Source organism: Melopsittacus undulatus, chromosome 3, assembly GCF_012275295.1.
Source record: "Melopsittacus undulatus isolate bMelUnd1 chromosome 3, bMelUnd1.mat.Z, whole genome shotgun sequence".
NCBI lineage: Eukaryota > Metazoa > Chordata > Aves > Psittaciformes > Psittaculidae > Melopsittacus > Melopsittacus undulatus.
Genome location: NC_047529.1, coordinates 94,097,825 through 94,118,150, shown reverse-complemented (window position 1 = coordinate 94,118,150; position 20,326 = coordinate 94,097,825). Strand labels below are relative to the sequence as shown.

At 37.0% G+C, this 20,326-nt stretch overlaps 1 protein-coding gene across 1 annotated transcript in view; it reads left to right on the top strand.

Annotated features, from left to right (window-relative positions):
- The window catches only part of AKT3 (AKT serine/threonine kinase 3), a 137,695-nt gene that overhangs the window by 97,218 nt on the left and 20,151 nt on the right, over positions 1 to 20,326 (top strand). Inside the window, exons 8-10 of the mRNA XM_005146018.4 lie at positions 2,184 to 2,306; positions 4,182 to 4,310; positions 19,389 to 19,603. Of these exons, the coding sequence (XP_005146075.1) occupies positions 2,184 to 2,306; positions 4,182 to 4,310; positions 19,389 to 19,603 (467 nt within the window). The remainder of the gene's footprint in view (positions 1 to 2,183; positions 2,307 to 4,181; positions 4,311 to 19,388; positions 19,604 to 20,326) is intronic.

Below are 20,326 nucleotides of genomic sequence, written 5' to 3'. Positions count from 1 at the left end.
ATAAAACGTTGTTATGCTGACTTGTCAGCTTAGCAGCTCTCAGATTCAAATCAGAACACTTTTTTTTTAATGGAAACTAATACATCTGTTGCTGACAAGTATCCTGAGGTTTTAGAATTTTCTGAGACTTTGCTGCTCAGCTCCTGCATTTGTCTCTTTCATACAGAAAATTGCAATAGTCCTTTTGCATAGATATGAATATAGGGCTAACTGGAGATTATATTATAAATTTTTGGAAAGTGTTTGCTTTTGTAGACATTAAAAAGTGAAGTGAAAGTTGGCCTTTTTTGGATTACTTTGAGTCCTTCAAAATAAACAAAACTCTTAAAAATTATTAATATTAACTCATTTCTTAATGAAAGAGACCACTGAATGGTCATAAATTCATAAATTACACAAATTTTGTATTTTGCTTTACTTGGATGAAGACCTACTTAGTGGTGGTTGTTTCCTACTGAAATCTTGCAGAAATACATGGAAAAGATCCACAAAATTGAGAAAATTATTTATTCTTTTCTCAAATTTATATGTGAGGCACTTTATGAAGGCAGACTTAGTCTGTAGTGGTCATGTGTTTACATTGGCAATTAAGAAGTCCTCAGTACAGACAGCAGGTTACTACAGGGAGGGTTGATGTTGCCACCAGGGATGGGTGCTTATAAACAGGGAAAGGAGCAGCAGGAGCTGTTGAAATACCTACAAAATAATGATCCTTGTTGTCATGCAGGTATTTCATTTTTATATAGGGCATCTTGAGAATTCAAAAAGAAATTGAAAGGGGAATTCAGGTACAAAAAACCAGCAATGAAATATTCTCTTTGAACCATACTGTAGTTTCTGTTAAGTCTTTGCTTATACAAATATATGCTGCCAAAAGGTTCACTTTAGTGGGAACTTGGTTTCAGTCCAGAAGAAAGGAATACACGTTTTTTGAAATAAAACTCTCAGGAAGGAAGTTGACTTCTGGTTGTTTATAGGATTGACTTTTTAATTAGACTTTGAGAAATCCACATTCTGAATAGAGCTGCAGAAATTCTTACACTGTTCTGTGCTGTGTCAGCAGTGTAGGTTTACTACTGGTGTAAAGTAGGATGTGGTCATGACAAATTAAGCACATTATTGTTATTTTGATTGATATGGATTTCCATGTCTCTGTTTAATTTATAGACGATCACATTTGTGTATTTCTGTTTTGTTGATTGTTAGCTGTTGTGATAAAATCAAACCTGTCGTAACTTTTGAAGGAGTAAGGCAGGCAGTCCTTTTGGTCTTAAGCAGAATACAGAGACATTCTCACTAATCTTTGCTTGAGGACTTTTCCAGGTTTTCTTAACACAATAAATAAAACTAGCCATTTTAGAGAGCATTTAAATAGCCAAATTCTGCTTTTTCAGGTTCTGAGGGTGACGTTTTATCCAGTAAGATGCTGACAGCTTTAGAGAACTTGACCTTACACTTTTTCGCTGCAGTTGAATATACTGACGACATTTAATGACTAATATTTTACACTGAAAGACTTTAGTTGAAAAAGTCTCTGCAGAGGTCTGTTACTTATAAAGTACAAAAGAAGAGACAATCCCCACCTCTCCAACTTCCCCTAATAAATGAATACACTAAATACATAGACTTGTTTTTATAAGCTGTTGTTGTGGGTTTTTTTTTATAGTGACTATGAATATTCCTACCAATACGAATATGCTGGCTTTGTAAAATGTACGTTCACCTGTTCAGTTGAAGTCCACAGAAGAAGTAGACTTTTGTCAGTTCAAAGGAAAGTTAATAAATTACTGGAAAACTTAAGGCAGAACCCAACTCTGGTTGTTTTAGTGGTATTTCTCAGTGGCTTAAAATAAACATCTGAGAAGTGCTGGTGGGAGAAGTACAGAATGATGCTGCTGCTGCCGCTTTTTTTTTTCCTCTGGTAACTGAAGGTTAAATGAGTAGCAAGCAGAATGCCTTAAACAAGATTGGTATATTGATTAAAACGCTGATTTAACAGCTCGCTTTCTCCCTTTGGAAACCTGGAAAAGATAAGCCAGCTGCTGTCTAAGAGTGCTGAGTGTCCACTGAGAGTACACTATCTATCATCACAATATGGTGATGAGAGGTGTTTTATGTTTGTGTTAATTTCCCCCACTAAATCAGTAATTATTACAATCCTGTCCCTGCTGTTTACCCTGCAGCTGTTTTTCCATTTGTCGAGAGAGCGGGTGTTCTCAGAGGACCGCACACGCTTCTATGGTGCAGAAATTGTCTCTGCCCTGGACTATCTGCATTCTGGGAAGATTGTGTACCGTGATCTCAAGGTAAAAAAAGGAGAAAAAAAAAAGTAATCAAATTTTTGTTTTTGCAGAGACTATTGGGACTGACACAAAGTAATTATAAAGTTGCACTATTCACAGTTAATGGGGAAAAAAATCTGTGTTCAGTTTAAAGTTTTGTGTGTGCTGAAGGAAGTCGTTTGATACAGTAATCTCTAGACGGCTACATTACTTGACTTTAACTTGATTAAACCCCAGAAACACTGTATCTTAGTAATAGCACTGAAGAAGGTTTAAACTTCTGATAATTTTATTTTTATTTTATTTTATTTTTTACTCCATTACTTATAACTTAACTTGGATTTCAACATAAATCTTAAATATAATTCTCAATGTCCCCAGACAAGGGAAATGGGGAATTGGGGCAATGTGACTACATTCTGTTGATCTCACCAAAGAGTTATGTTCGTGCATGATTTGAAAACATTTTAAACAATTAAGAATACTTCAATTGGAAGAGAATTTCAGGCAATTAAAGAATTATTTTGTCTTTTGTATCTTGGGAAAGTTTTGTAATACTGGAATATGGTTTGTCTTAGATTTGCCTGTGTATACAGTTGTGTATCCTCCGTTGTTGCCTGAAGTTCCAAGTACTCTGTAGCACTGTATGACCAAATTCTATGGAAAATAACCTCTGCTTTCAGCAATAATATTTTCAGACTTACGTGGGAGGAACTTTTAAATTCCACAACAAGACTATTTTATTTTTGTGCTGAGCCTTTAATTTCTTACATGAGAAACTGTGCTTTCACATTGTACGTGCATGCCTAGTGGAGTTCATTCATGGGCTCTTTTGTACAGAAACTAAGGAGAAGGAGGCAGTGGTAGGCAAGTTCTGCTCAGAGGCAGATAGAAAACAAAACACTGGGTTTCCTGTTTGTAGCAGAATCTGTTGTAATAACATGAAATACTGTGACATCTTGTAAAAATAAAGACTTGTCTAGTCAAGGAATGATAATAAGAGGACAGGGCTATAATTGTTCTTTGTTAGTAATTTCACTACACACCTTATAATTAGAGGGAAAAAAAGCCTTTTTCTGTTGAGAAAAGTTTTTCAGAAGTATGTTTTACTTGGTTTTACCTCTATCTGTATTTAGAGTACTGCTAATAAAAAGTTTTTGGGAAAACGATGTTAGCCATGCTTTTGAGATGGCCCACAGTAAACACTGCAATAGTTTTTATTCCTGTTGTTTAGATACTTCATAATTGGCTGTATTCTGTTTTCACATTTCAAAGCGAGAATGGTGTGTTTCAAAAGCATGCAGAGCATGCAGGCGTACGCATACGCAATTCAAGGACAGTGTCCTTTGCAAGTATAAGAGGAGGAGTTTACCTCAGGGTTTTGTTTTTATCAGTAGCTTGTCTGTTATTGAAAAGGTTGTGCAAGATTAAAGGATTTACGGATATATACTGTTTTGTGACAATATAGTGAGTAAAATGCATCTTGATAAATGAAGGTCATGTTACAGCAAAGGAAACCTATGAATTCTTGCCAAATGACAGCCACGACTGCAACCTTGAATTACTCAACTTTGTCTCGAGAATATTAAAAAAATTATTTAGCTTTTGTTCTATGGAAGATGCCCCAAACTTGTAAAATTTCAGAATGAAGGGGTGCACTTTGATTGGCCTGGGATTTACTATTGTAAGCTGTATTGAATCATTAAATAAATATTTAAACTGTATAACAGTAAATACCATTGAGTGCTGTAAAATAAGAGATATTGTTTTTTTTTAAACAAATCACAAATGAATTCTATTGCAAGCAATTATACTGCATCTTTTTGACAAAACTGATACAATGCGTCAGCCTGTCCTGTTAAAAAGTACTAAGGGATCATTTTTCTCCCCAACGCACAGTTAGAAAATCTAATGTTGGATAAAGACGGACACATAAAAATTACAGATTTTGGACTTTGCAAAGAAGGAATCACAGACGCAGCAACTATGAAAACATTCTGTGGTACTCCAGAATACCTGGCACCCGAGGTATGATTTAGAATGTATCTTGTAATACACTATAAAATGTTTATTTTTTTCAGACAATTCTAAGCCGTGATGTTTGTCTACTGAAAACTGTTCATTGTAGTAAAGAATTGATAGTCTGCCTGGTTAATACTATGCAGTTGTTACTCAGAATTGTATATGCTACTATTCTTTGTGGTGATTGTATATCAGTGCTGCACTTCTTAGTGTTTAAAAAGGTCTCTAACATGCATTTTCCTTTTCATGTTTGCCTTCGTCTGTTAAAGTTTTTATCTTCCAATGATTTCTTCAAAAATAATCTTCCATCTGTCTGTCACTTGGAACATATGATCCTGCTTGACTGAGCTGTATAACTAGCATTTATATAGCCTCAGTGGAGGCGAGGGGGATAGGAAAGTACTTGAGTTTTCTGGGTTTTATCCGAACTTCCAGTTGCAGAGAGAGGGAGTTGGCATTTCAGATATTTCTGCTGAAACAGTTGAGTGTATCAACCTCAGATCTGGTTGAGGTGGGCACCAAAACTTAGCTATTTCCTTGTATTAAGCAGAAGTGGCGTCCCAGAGTATGCCACCCCATCTTTACCATTAGCTAGCACTTGAAGTGCCAAATGTCACACTTCTCGAGGACTGATAAAAAAAATGGATAGGATGTTGAAAACAGCTCTGGTTTGGCTACTGTAGAGCCTGTGTAGAAGCTCAAGTCACCCAAATGATAAGTGCTGACAAATCTGCCACTGATGCCTACTGAGAAAAAGCAAGAGAAGCACTCTCAAACTTGTGCTTTTGTCCTGTCTGTCTTCAGTCAACAGTACTAATTGCGGTGTTGGGAAATGATGTTCTGCCTCTCCCCTGGGAATGACAAGAACAACTCTTATATTAACATGAAAAACAGCATCATTTTTTTACTTAATGCCAAGGATTCTGTGGATGCTGGATTACCCCTTATTTCTGTTCTTGTCAGCATTCGATTGCTAATTAACATTATACACACCTGACACTGAGATAACTTTCTTGTCAACCTAAAGGGCTTTATGAGATCCTTCAGTCCTACCATTTGTTTTAATAGGGATTCTTCAAGGGATTCCCCACCTCTTGCAGCAGCTCAGCACCACCAGAAAGTGCCTACTATATATAATCTTTGAAGAAGAATGTGCCTTAGTTTGGAGGGAAGAGGTGAGGATGCACTACTTCAGCATAGCTCTTTACCCTCATATTTTCAAAAGTATCGAATCCTGAGTAGTGGCAACAAGCCCTGGAGCCTATTTCAACAAGCAAGTTTAGATTGTGCTTCCTTTTTTATTCTGAACCTTACAGTTGAGGGACATCAAGGAAGCTGGTACACGTCACCATTTGCTTACTGGTGGCTGGAAATGAAGGTTTTAGGATGGTCAGGTTTGTGAGTTTGAGAGTCTTTCAAAGTCTCTTAAAGCAAATTAAGTCTTCTCCAATTTGCACTTGGAGGAAATTGAAACTGCCAGTAATCATTATAAGTTAATATGGTATGTAGAGTTAAAACCAGTTTGAGTCATAGGAAGACCTTTTGATACTTTTTTTTTTCTCCAAATATAAAGGAAACGTTAGTATTCCTAGGAGCCACTAACTTTGTCTTCATCCATCTGGTGCCATCTTCCATGGTTCTTTCAGCAGAGAATAGAAATCTGAGCGGTCATGCTCTCACACTACAGGTTTGAAGTACCTAAATAATTTTGGTTGATTAGGTGTGTTTATTTCATGTTTGGTGATTCACCAGCTGCTATAGTTACGAGACATACTCACTTGATAGCTTGTGTCCTTTGCAGAATCCTATCCCATAGATTTCAAGGAAGATTTAGTTACAGATTATTGCTATTCTGTTTGTCAGTTTCTGACATCTCCTTTGTGTTTAGGGACACTCAGCAGCTATCTGCATTTAAGGATTTTGGAACTATTTTTAGCCTCTTTTGAATTTGTTATGGCTGCTTAGAAGTTGCAGATCTGCCTGTTTGGCTTTGTAGAGTGTCCACTTTTCCTGTGTTCCACACCCATAATCTGTTCCAGCAACAAGAACACGAGGGATGATACTGTCATCACTGACATAGACTACAGGTGTCATTGCCAGCTCTTACCCCCTCGTTGTCTCTTATCAGCAGTCTTGAAAACATTCTCAAAGAGTGCAAATATCTCATTCAGTTGCTTTCATATGCTTCTCCATCTCTTCCTTTTGGAAACATGTAAGTTCTCTTCCATTGGACTTGGCAAGGGGTCATTTGGGGTTTTAGACACAACAGGTTACTTGATCCAGTTTGTCTTTCTGTTCTCTAGAAGTCCTTCTACCATTATGAGTATTTTTGGACACCCAGCCTGTACAGGTCTGTCTTGAAGGAAGTGACTCTTCATTAACCCTGGGAACCATAGAACTCACTCCCTTTTACCTGAGATGTGAAGGGTTTAAGGCAAACCTAGACAGGTTCCTGATATGGTGTAAGATGACTCAACACCTTTATCCACACATTCTTATGTAAAAGGGTGAAGTTAGCAGTACACAGACACCATTGCAAAAAATAAACTTCCTTCGTACTCTCTGCTACTACAGTAGTGTTTACCAGTGCTTTGACTAAATAGTTGCTTAACTAAGACAACTGTATCTATTCTTATACATGGGACAGCTGACTCATAAAGGTGCCATCAAGAGACTGGGTCCTCCAGTCTATTCATGTGCATGTGCCAGAAAATGAATGTACAAAAATGACTTCTCGTTGCAGTTCAGGCCACAGAAATCATTACGAGAGGCCAAAGACTTACTACGTTTTGACAAATTCAGGTCATGAGAACCTCATGTTACAGCTGGACTTTAATTCTGTTATCACATTGAATTCCTGCTTGTTTATCCAAATGACAGCGTATACTCATTCTTTGTTTGATTGTGGTAAGTGTAAAGGCAGATACCTTTTAGCCTTCCTTTTAAAACAAAGTATTCTCCAGCTATGTGGAGAATTCCATTCAGCATCTGTCCTTTTAATAATACTCTTGCTCCTCCTCTTTCATTGAGGTCAGTTGTTATGAGTGCATCCCTTCTACAGGCCTTTTGGTTCACTTTCCCATGTACTTACTGGCTGATGGTAGAGGACAATAGGACAGTGTACTGTGTAACACATAGGGGTAGCCTGAGGCTGCAGCCTACCAGTCAGGAAGCAGTTGACCAAGGAACCTTGCACTGACAGAAATCTATACCTAGCCTGAGAACTGACTTAATCCTTTCTTTTGTATTAATTCAGCATTACAGACTCAGTTCCAAACTTGAGCTTGGTTCTTCAAATGCTTTTTGGACTGTTGTTTGAGACATAAGAGTCCTGCTCGGTATTACGTCTTTTTGCAAAAATTATATTGCAGTTGCTTCCAACAAGAAAACAGGGAAGTAGCTAAGTGAGGGTAAGGTGGATTTCCTCTGTGCATGACATTCTTTAAGGTGAAGGTGTCCTTGTGGATCCATACTGAATTATTTCCCAAGGTGATTACAGGATTACCCTTAATCAGAAAACAAGTTTTCCTGTTGCTGCATTTTCCCCACAAAACCTTATGTTGCTGATATCAATGTAGTCCTTCCCATCCACCGTTTAAAAGGCTCTTTCATCTCACATTAATAGGGCCTGACTTTTCATACAGGACCTAAGACTGGCTGTGCTAGTTTATACAGAAACTATCACTTAGCAATATGTGACAATAAGTAATACCACAGTTGCCTTTGTCCATAGATATGAGAAGACTTGCATGTCTTGCAAATAATTTTAAAGTGAGACCAGCAGAGATGAAGGAAATACTAAGATCAGTTACACAGGCTTGTTTGTCCAGTATGTTTTTTTGGTGATCATTCTTTCTGAAATGGGAGTGAGAGATACCACGTGTAATCAGTTATTTCCCTGAGTTTTATCTCAGAGAAATGAAAGGTAAAAACTCTTTTGTCAAGAAGCAGCTGTTGTCTTTCCTCACTTGTCACTTAATTTCTTCCTTACAACTTTTCTTTTTGAGAAGGATATGGCTTTGATATAGAGGTGATCCAAAATCTAGAACTTGGCCACTGAAGTTCAGTGGCTAAATTTCAGCAAGGGGAAGCATAGTACCCTGTACTGTAGGCATGGTTATAGCAAGAAAAGGCACTTTTCTCCCATTTACAGGATTTGAAGTTGAATTTTCTAAGAATGATGTGGCATATGCAGCTCATAAAAAGTTATAGTAGTAGCAGAAAAATGTTTTGTCACTGGTGCAGCTATGCATTTATTTCATTCTTTTAACATATTGGATCAGGATATTTGCCAGAGGCAGCATGGTAAGTTTTTGGACTGAGAATATGATGATCTGCCACACAGCTGGTCTTATACAAGTTGAAACTAAGTGATACACAGAGAGAGAGGGAACCACTGACATACACTGAAACAGGCTAGCATGGAAACTGGAAGTTTTCATGTTTTACAGGCACATATACATGCCTCATAGCAAAGCAGTGTTTCAAGCAGGGATTTTAATGCAGGTAGAAGCTGCAATGTGAATTTTGCAGAAGAGCTCATTCAGGTGTGGGGAAAAGCATGAAAGTCCTCATTTGCAAAGAACTTGATGAAAACAGCCAACATTATAGATAAACTGAGGCAGGCCAATTGAGAGAGATTAGCCAAGATTTGGTTGTAAAAAGAGCAGCATGTTATACTACAGAGAAAACGAAGTTCCATAAAGAATTTGAGTAAAATAGGAAGATAGCAAGGGAGGTGAACACGAGATAAAAGAAACTTGTGACATGAATCTAATGATCTCAGAGGTAGATTGAGATATCCCAGAAAACACAGCTTAGAGATGAGAAGCTTTTTCTTACAGGGAAAAATGTGATTGTAGTCAGGAAACAGAGTTTGAACTAAAAAAAAAAAAGTTTTTTTTTTCTTAATTTTCTTTTAATAGAAATTAATAGAATGTTTCGCAGAGAGACACAAAAGGCAGGAGAAACTCATGAGCAACTTAAAATTAAGAGGAGCTTGCTAGAGAGCTGTTTGGTTAGGAATATAGAAGAACTGAAGGCCAGAATAATTTTTATCATAGCTTATACAGTTTCCTTTTTATTTTCTTTTCCTTTAAATTCCATTTGGACTTAAAGATAATTGAGGCATCTCAGTAATGTGCTTTTTGAAATTCTCTGCAACTTTTATATAAATAGTAGGTGTGTGTGTCATTATTTTCCACCTTTAGAACTACTGGATAGAAAAGGTAAGTAGGGGAAAAGGGAATCTGTGGAAAATGGCACAAATTAAGGAAAAGCAGCTGTTAAATGTTGCCAGATGGCATGTGCATTCACAAGGATTTGACTGGTGCGAACTTCTAAGAGTTGGAACAATACTGTAAAGAAGGACAATGGAAGAGAAACTTTGTTAGGCTAGGTCTTCCATCATGCTCTGGAGAGCAAGTTCTCACTCATATTTGGTTAACTCTGATGAGCATCAATGGAAATTGACTGTCAGTGGCTTTTGGGGTTTATTTAGGAGAATGGACAGTTCCTGTTGTTATTGTGCTTCTTTTTATTTTCTTCACTTCTATTAATTTTTTTTTCTACAAAAAGGATCATGAGACATGCCACCAAATTGTCTATGTTGATTCATGCAGCCTTGTAATTATGAGTCCTTTATTGCTTGTCCTGTGGAACAAGGAATAAGGAAGACACAGGCTGTGACTGTCCAGAAGTAGGCTGCTTGTAGCATCTTATCCTGTGCCTCAGGCAACATTGTACAGACAGACTCAGTCAAGATGGATGTGTGAATTCGTGTGGATGTATTTCTGGGTTTTGTTCCTCTCTTTGAATATAATCTTCTTAGTGCTTAGCTAATTATGTAGTCTCAGTTTTACTGTTGAGTTAGAGTACCTGATCAACTTTCCAACTGTAAAACAGTTTGAAAATCAAATGTAGCTTACATGCAAGACCCAACAAAATTAGAAGTGTTAAGTACGTTTTGGCAGTTCACTTTTATTATGCCCAGTCCTCAAATGTACCAGCAGACAATCATCTGAATGTTAGTTATTTTTCACATGCTTATGTGATCACACAAAAAGTACATGCTAAAAAGAAGCAGATGGTGACAGATGGGGAAGGTTGAATAAGGTGGTTTTGGAAACCTAGAAAAATGCACTTCTGTAATAGTGTAAAAATAAAAATTCTTTGATCGCCAAGTTAGAATGAACAAAATTGAGCACCCCCCCCCAAAAAACCCCAAACCCTCAACAAACCTACCCCACCCCAAAAAACTTTATGATAAAAAGAAATGGAACCTACGAGTGTTCAATGTATATTTAGGAAAGTACGTTATGAAGTGTTGCTTTGTCCAAGGGTAGAACATTACTTTTTATCAGCCAGAGACTTAGAAAGGTGGTAATTGTATTATTTCTTCCTTTTAAAATGATGCATTCAAATCAATTGTGTTCTGTGCTCAAAGAACGCTGTCTAAAGGGTAATTCTTTAATGTCACATATTGGTAATGTTACAGGCTGTGATAATATTTTTCTTCTGATGTCACAAGAAAGATTTTAACCTTCTGATTATAATGGTAAAAAAAAAGATGTGTGATAGGTATATCTGTATGACTAGAAGTAATGTGTAACAGGCAGCATTACCTCTTTGTCATATGGGCAAATGTAAAGCTGAGTAAGTAGAGAAGGTGTAATCAACAAAAAAAGAAAATCATCTTTTATGTGTGAACTATCACACCAAAGGACCTACCGTGTGGAAAGAATTTTTGCTTATTACTTTACATTAGTTTAATGGAGTCTAAATGTTCATGTCTATTTATATAAACAAAAAAGGATTCCTTAAAAAAAATTCAGTGGTGAGATCTATTTTATTCCATAAAATAGAAAGTATCTAATATGATGAATATTTAATTGCTAAGTCTTCTAGCAACACTGATGCCATAATTATTTTTTCTTTTTATATTTGAGTGTCTTTACCTATAGTATGAGACAGTACCTACAGTATGAGGTGAGGCAGAATGCTTGCTTTTGGTTGCTGGCTTTTGCTTAAAACCAGAGAGCTCCAGCCTCTGATAACTTGTACTAATTTTCCTGAAAGTGTAGCTAGTGTGCTCAGTACCCAGACACTGTATTTATGTTGTGCTTTGCTTAACTTACTTTCTTTTGGCTTCAAAAGGATAGTTCAAGTTTATTTACTCTGTGTTTATCTAGGTGCTTCATACATAATCTGATTCTTAACAGAGGTACAATAGAATGTATTTTACCTGTGGAAGTGTGGTTTAGTGTTGGCGTGTTCTCTTGAACAGCTGTCTGTTGTATATTTGGCTACATTTTATTTCTGGGTGAGGACCAGTGGGGGGTGTGAAGAGGAGTAGCTTCTGTGTCCGAAAATATTTTCCCATCTGATTTATGGGAGATTCACAATATGGCATTTTCTCCTTACGAATATCAAATTTATTTATTATTTTATTAGCATTAAAAGAAAATGGAAATTCAAAAGTTGTTTTATCCTGAAATGCTAGCACCTCATGAAAATTCAAATGTGGTCTTTTTTCCGTTTTGTTATCACCTTGTATATTTTAGTGTACCGTGTTGTGTCATCTTATGCACCTAAGTCATCAGAAATGCTGCTGATTTGAATTTGGGCATGTTTGTCAGCTTGGCATTGCCAGTGGGCCCCTGAGATGAATGTGATGGAATGTGGACAAGGCAGGGTATCCAGAGCAGAACATAATTTATTGGCAATAACCAGTATCAAGATCAAAAGATGGGAGCACTTAGATGGGGGGATGAAAAAATTGCTCAGTTACACATACTGAAGAGTTGCTGCAACAATAGATAAATTAGCGCAAGAGTTAGACTTTCTTCTGAAGACACGTAACCAATAAGGTAATAAGAATTCAAATTTTCATGCAACCTGGTTAATCTTGCCAGACACAAAAACTAGTTGTCCACAAGCAGTACCAGACTTCTCAAGGGGAAAAATGTAACAAATATGCAAAAATAATAAAACAAACAGAAGACTAAAAAACAGATTAGCTTCACACTGCCTGTCAATAAACTGTGGTATGCAAGCCAGAACTTTAAAGCAGAGAGCAATTTTCTAATGAACCCCACTGGTTTGTTTTTTTTTTGGTAAAACAAGTGTAAGTATGACAGTTCTTACAAAGACTGTCTTGATAACATGCTTGCAGCTTTTTTCATTAATTTTCATTTAATCAATGCAAACATTATTTCCATCTCAGCAAAAGCCTTCAGTTTTTCCATAAGTAATGAAGCGTAAATAAAAGCTGAACAAATGCTGTTTAACATCAGTAAGAATTCAAAATCATTTCAGGAAGAATGAGCAACCAGAAAGAAATATCACAGTATTGTCATTATTTATTACTTCTTACACATCTTGCATCTTATGGCCGTGTATGTTCTAGAGACTACTGCAGTGATAATTAATACAGATATGAACAGCTCTGCAGTTTTTCTTCCAGTAGTAGAGTGGTAGAGTTATGAGAGGTAAGTGCCATCTTTCTGCAGATGGAAATCAGCATTTTCTTTTACTTGCTGCCTTCTATGAAAGGTGTCTGCTTATTCTCGAACAGAGTTATTTTTGCTTTCTGGGCTTTGGTTTGGTTTTATCTAGTGAATAGGTTTTATTTTTGAGATGTCCTTTTAATATGTGGTTAGTTTCTTGGTCTTTTGGTTTGGTTCTTTTTGGTGGGTTTTCCTTGTTGGTTTTGGTGGTTTTGCTGTTGCTGGGGTTATTTGTTTGGTTTTGGTTTGTTTTTTTTTCTTTGTTTTGATCGCCATTGTTGCCATTGATTTGCACTCATTGGTTAAAATACGTTTTTCATTTGCAATAGCTTGTATTTCTGGTTTGGGTTTTTTTGTTTGTTCACTTGTTTTGTTTGGGTCTTTCTGTCTTTTTAATATTTCAAATTCTGCTGAACTCAAAGTCCGATGTAGGAGGTTAGACCCCTTAATTAGTATTGCGCACTCTTTACTCTAGGAGGCTTTTTGTACCAGAATGTTCCATTTCTGGTGCAGCACAACATGTGCCAGCTCATGAAAAAAAAATCAGTTTGCCTTTCTTTTTTTTTTTAAGGTTACATAACAAAAAGCTGGGTAAGATGGGGGACATCTCTAGTACAAAAATACATTAGGAAGATGGTCTGCATTGGGACCAGAAGTAAACCATCAGTATAAGCCAGACAGAAAATGGAGAAAAACTACCACACAAATTAGAGCAGTAATAGAAAACTTTCTTCTTTGGCTTAATTCTTGGGTATCCATTTCCCAGGGGTATCTATAACCTTAACGTTTTGTATTTTCAGTTCTGTATAATAAAAGCAATGAGTATTTATTCAAGTCTTTTTCTTTTTACCATTGTTGCAGCAATACTTTCACCACTCATAAAGAAATACGTATTTGCTTGGTTCATTAGTGTTAATTACAAATGTTCTTGTTGTAGTTGTTATCACAATTGATAGAAAGTTCTAGCAAGTATACTTTTCAACTTTTGTGGAATAATATATGGGTGACTGTTTGTTAGCAGACCAACAACTGCAGCAATAAAAGTGCGTGAAGGGTTACCAGGAATGCCTAAGGAACATGGATTTTACCTGAACTGTAAGGTTAATTGAAAACAGCTTTTTCCCCTTAAATTAACAGTACATTGGTGTATCCAAGTTCTCAGTTTTCTTTCACAACATAGGTGTGCAGACAGTTTGTTTAGATGTTTAAATATTTTTCCATCTGTTCTGTCAAAATTATTGATTGAGCAACAAGCTACTTGTAGTGTCCTACCAGAAAGTCTATATCTAACATTATTAAGAGAAACCGTAATTAGGTAAAAAATGTAATTGTTTTCCCAATAAGCTGCCTGGTTATCTAAAACAAAGTGTGAAACCAGTGTTTTGATATTGTTCTTTTGAAGATAAAACCGAGTGCTGACACCCCTTTGTAGAAGTTTGACAGTGAATTTTATGAAGCCTTTCATGCTCAAGGGCATTGCTGAATTTGTCTGTGCAGACTCCAGAAGTTACAGCAACTAACCACCATTTAGAGGTCTGTGGGAAGTACCTTTCTTGGTTGTGTGAACTTCTGCTGTGTGACCAAACATCTTTCAGAGGCTGCTGGTCACCAACTTCACCTGTTACATTGCTGGCTAACCACTTAACCTCTGTTTTCAGAGGATCTTGTAAAAGCTTGCTTGGACAGGGTGCTGGGCCATCTAATCTAGGTCATGCTTTGCCAAGAAAGGTGATCCTTGAGGCCCCTTCCAACCTGATTCTATGTGCTTGTATCAACTTCTCTTTGGCTGGGCCATTTATTTGCATGCTTCATAAGTCTCTGCCTCAAGCCCTTGTAAGTAAGAGTTTGCAGGTATGTCTTAGGCTGCTGCCTCTCAATAAACTTCAGCTCTAGGTATCAAATAAAGAGACGAAAGTTACCTTTTCATTGGTTTTCATCCTAAAAATTAAATCTACATCAAATTCTGTGGACTGTATGTTAGGCTCTTAAAGCAGTGACATGTGTAAAACAAGGGAAACCTGGAGATGTACTGACTGGTAAACCTAAAGATTAAAATCTACAACCACTGGTGAAGTAGTGGAGGAAGTCTTTTTAATGGATTTTTGTTTTCTGGGAAGGTACTGATGATTTTTATTAATATTTTGAAGTCCAAGACACTGGAATTTTCAGTCAATAAATGCAAATATGAGGGTATTTTTCTGATCTGTAGTTACTTGTTAGGAAAATGAATTGTTACATGTGAGGGGTAAATTCAACTGAATTGCTGCAATCTTAGCAGCTCTGCAGTGTGTGTGTATTATCTAGTTGTATGAAAGGCAAAGTTCAGGCTGTGAACTGAATATGTAGGACCTGATGGTCTTTGCTCTGTGTGTGAAGCACTATCCCATCATATACATGGTCATTGCAAGTGATACTCAGCAGAAAAACCTCAAGGTGTGCAGGCAGTGGAGTCATTAGAGAATACTTTATTTTCCCTTGTTACAGCTGGCTATTTGTGCTCAGTAACCTGAATGAAGTTGAGCTGCCTTTTGACCACAATATAAATGAAAGTTTTAAGGTAAATAAATAGTTTTCCCACAGCTGAAACTAATGTCTAACACCTCTAAAACATCCACAAAAACACTGAAGTACCTGCATATGCCTGGAAACAGATGCCTGTTGCATAGTTTTTTTAAGGCAAGGGAAGATGTAGTAAGGGAAAAGAAACAAGAGTGTGAGTTAGGCTGCCACTGCCTCTGAAAGAACCAGTTCTTGCACTAGAGCCATAAATCCAAATGGAGTAAGATTCCCTCAAGTAATAAGAATTACAGTAATTTTTTTAATTTTATTGCCCATATACTATGGTATCATCCAGACTGAACTGCAATCAGCCCACCTTCTGCTTTATTCAACACTGGAAAGTCACTTGGGTACAGTGATGATGTGAGGTGTAAAACAGGGATGAGTGATGTTATCCACACACTGATGTCACATCGTGCTGGAGCTCTCATGTCCTAAAACCTCATCTAGATCTTGATGAGGTGCCTTGGGATTTTGGCTCCCCAGGTGTGTGAAGCAGATGAAGAAAGAGAAGTGACTAAACAAATTCTGTGAAAGAAAGCAGGTAACTTCATCTTCATGAAAACTCACCTGGCTGGAGTGTGTACTTGGTGTAGCTGCTCTTTCTGTAGATTCCAGAGTGGTTGCACTTCCGCCTTTTATGATGGTTTTGGTGGGTTTGCTGCCTTCCTGCTGTGATTTTGAAGAGACTGAGTTGTTAGGACAGTGTATTTGCTTAAACACAGATTTGCAGAATCTTTCAGGGGACGGACAAGAATTGGCTGGAGATGATGGAGGCAGCTTTTAAAGGCAGGATACAAAGTTCAGGACATCAGACTCTCCACTGTTGTCTGTGCTTGGCCATGTGCTTAAGCTGCTACCCCTCATATACTCCACAAATACTGGAGGGTCATCCAGTTGTTTTTGGTCCTCACAGCCAATGAAGGTATTTCCAAAAGCAAGTATCCACTTCATGGTAGGCGAAAAACTGAATTATTCATAAGTACAAAGCCTGCAGCTGTGTGTCATGTTCATTTTAGCCCTGAGTTGGAGCTTTCTTGACCTATGTTCTTTGTAATTAAAACCAAGTCACTCAAATCCAAGATCTGTTTGGAAAGGATTCTGTAATGCTAGGGCAGTGTGTATTGTCATGTCCTCATGCTTGCCCTAACTGTATGGATTTGATTTTAGGAGCTGCTGGACTCCAGCACTTCCATTGATTTGTCACAGCCTACAAATCCTGTAGTTTCTTAACACCATGAGATGTAGAAATTACTTAAAGAAAATACTAGTGTGTATTTATTGTGAATACATTATGTATAATATTATTACATTTATATTAAAGTAAGTTGAGATGCCTTTTGCTTTATTTACACTATTTTCAGGCTGTTTTCCTGTTGCCTGAATGAAACCCTTTTGATGCTTTTGCTTGTCTGGCTGGCTGTAAACCAGGTATTTAAACAAAAATAAAGAGTTGCCAGTTTTGCCAGCTGGGGATGAGAACCCGGCTGGTGCTATGTGGGTTCGGGAGGCAGTTAATCCAGCTTTTATGCTTTTTTATGATTTTATGTAAAAAGAGGTTAAAAATCACATTTGGCTCTTTCTTTGTACCACTGTTTTGTTGCTGTTGTGGGAATGCAGCAAAAGGTTGCTCGTACTTTTTATTATTATTAGGTAAAGTCCTGCATAAATTAGGTAAAGCCGCAGATACAGTTTGCTTTAGCTACTAGCCGTGTGATTTGCCTTGCTCAGAGGACGTTATGTTTTATCTTCCCATTGCTTTCTTTTATAAATCGCACATGCAAACCACACCACAACTTACTTGTTAAAAGAATCTACCACTGCCTTCAGTTTTATGTATTTTACTAGCTGCAGAGGAAAAGAGTAGCTAAGTGTACAGATAGGAGAAGTAGTGACAGCGCTAATAGGTGTAGGAGAAAAATAAAGTATGCTTTTATTCTGTGGCAGAAGAAACGGTGATTTAAAGACGAGTGTCACAGATTCCATATACAGATTTTTAGCAAATAGCTTGCAATATGTTCAAACTCATAAAGCATTTAATTAATTTTAAAGTGCAAGAGTTATTTTAGTTAGTTTTGTCATATGTACTTATTCAGATAATTTGTTGTATTTTACACTTTCCAAAATTTCACCCTCTATTTGAAAATATGAATGATGTAACGAGTCTGTTTTGGCACAGTTGTAAATAGTATGTGTTAATGTGTTAATATTAATGATTTTTTTAGTCTTATATACACAAGAAGGATTTTTAATATACTTCTTTTCATCATGTTTCTACTACTAATCCTTAAGGACAGGGAAGACTAAGAACATGAACGCCTTAATTGTTGTGGGATTGTCCAAATTGCCATACTTGATCAGATAGCATTTTGTTTCGTCTGCTAGTAGCATGTACCAGATACTTCAGAGCAGGGTTGGATTTACTGGAGGAGAAAATGGGGAGGCAGAAAAACAGGCTCAATACCCTCATTAGGACTGGTGAGAGTAGTGCACGTGTCCCATGATGTGGTCACAGCCATTTAACGTCCCCAGATGGGCAAAGGCTTTGTCTATTCTTGCTTCAGAGGAAATTACTGGCAGTCATCTTACACGTTTTAGACAATCACAAGATTGTAGCAAAAGGTTTACTCCTAGCAAAAGGTCTCTGATCTGTTAGAGGTGGCCTTGTTCATTAAAGCCTGAAGACTTTGCTACACGTTGCCAGATTTTCAATACTATATATCTAAATGACTGTTCCTATGTGTCTGCTTACAATATGAATCTGATGAGCTCTTTCTGGTTGTGATGCTGCGTGTCTGTGTGTTGTAAAAAGTATTTTGTTTTCTAAGGATTAGTTTGTTGTTGCTTTCTTAGATTTATTTTTAAATCAGTTATGTGCTACCTTTCAGAAGCTTTTAGTGATGTAGAAATAATTCTTTATGCAGAATTGTTTAATTCTTTATAAGTATAGTCCAACTCTATTAGTTGTGGTTCTTTTCTCTTTCTTACTGTTTATTATTTAAGTCTAATTTCTTGTTTAAGGTTTTTGCCTCTTCAGTAGATCTTTCTGCAGCAGGTATTGACAGTTTGGCACATACAATTGTCTTGCCTTCTGTGTTACCATTTATTAACTTCTAACTTGGTTCTTTTCAAAATTCAAGAAATTGGAATTATATGTGTATATATTCAGTAGCCTTCAGTTTCCTTATTGCTTATGATTTCATTATGGGTGTATGCTGCTTTTGTCTCCCTTTTCTACGATTTAATATGGAGTTGTATTAAGACACACTCTTTAGATTCCTTCTTCGAGTTCTCTGGGGCTGCTGGAAGGAATACTGTGGAGTATGTTGTTTTTAGATACACAGCATTGGAGGCACTATGTTGACGAATGATATAAACATTCCCATGTTTCTGTAATCGTATACTCATATAAACATAATATCATAGTAAACATTGTCATATTTCTTTGCATTAATGCAGGCCAGCTGTTTGGACTATTTCATGTAATATAATGAAAGTGTCAGGAGAAATGCATTGAGGACTTTTAATACAAACAAAGAACATAAAGAAGCTAAGCTTGTCTTAGTAAGATTAAAGTGTTTCTAAATTTGAGGCTTTATTTTCTTACAGGTGGGGTAAGGAGAAAAGAAGTGACTGAGTGAGGAGATGATTCACTTCTTATCCTGGAAGAATTCTAACTGAGGCAGTAGCACCCATAGATAGTGTCTCTTCCTAAAGTTGTGTACACTATAAAGAGGATGATAGAGAACATAAGAAAGGGGAAAATGCAGTCATAATAATTTTGAGCAGATCATCCTAAATTTTTTATTTTGCTTTTAGTGATATGCCTGGAATTTCATAGCGCTCAGGTGTGTCAGTACTGCAATTGCATTTATTGAGCCTGGTTCTAGGAGTCCTTGTAGCACACTGTGAAAATAAACTCTTGGAAACACATTCACAATGAGATGTATCAAATAGACAGAAATGATTATGTCTGAAATAGGGCATGTCTTACAGCTGGTTTTGGTTTCTGTCTTAGGTGTTGGAAGATAATGACTATGGTCGTGCAGTGGACTGGTGGGGATTAGGAGTTGTCATGTATGAGATGATGTGTGGAAGACTACCGTTCTACAACCAAGATCATGAAAAACTATTTGAACTGATACTAATGGAGGACATAAAATTTCCTCGAACTCTGTCTGCAGATGCAAAATCATTACTATCAGGCCTACTGATAAAGGATCCAAATAAGCGGTAAGTGAAATTATTTGGGTATACTGGCACCATAAATACTGTAGTTATACTGGGTAATGTAAAAATAGGCCCATGGTTCCTGGCCTCTTGGCTGAGGGACCTCTCAGTCACAGGAAAAGGCATCCATACAGTCTCAGCTTTCCACTTTTTCAATACAGCAAAAATATACAAAGTGAGTTTAACGAGCAAAAGGGGAAAAATCATGTGGAAAAGAACACTTTCTTAGTCATTCACAGGGATCTTTTCAGGTTTAGATTGTGTACTGGAAGAAAGGGAGAGCTCTCAATCGTTTTGCAGAGTGTGATTTAACCCTGAGTTCGCTGTAGTGTCTCATGGGGATTGCAGTGATTGTTTTGGAAGTGATCATGCTAAGAAGACATGTATAGACTAAATTTCATTAGGGCACATAAATCATGTATTAGTCCAGGTACACTAGTAACATTAAAAAAATACATCTGAGTGGAATTTAAATATAGTGGTTTGAAAGCAAGTATCACACAGCTCCTGCCTGTGCCCTTTTGTGTTGGGCTTTCCCCTCGGGGATTGTTGCCTAGGAGAACCAGTTTTCAGTGGCTCCTGCACTGGACCAGCAGTGTTTAGTCCCCTGTGGTTCTGAACTAAATTTCTGTCTTTGTAAATCGGTGAGATTTGTCTGTAGGTCCCCTATTTATCCCAGTCTCTCTGTTGTGTTTTCAAGTCTCTTAGCATGTTTTAAGGCTGCAG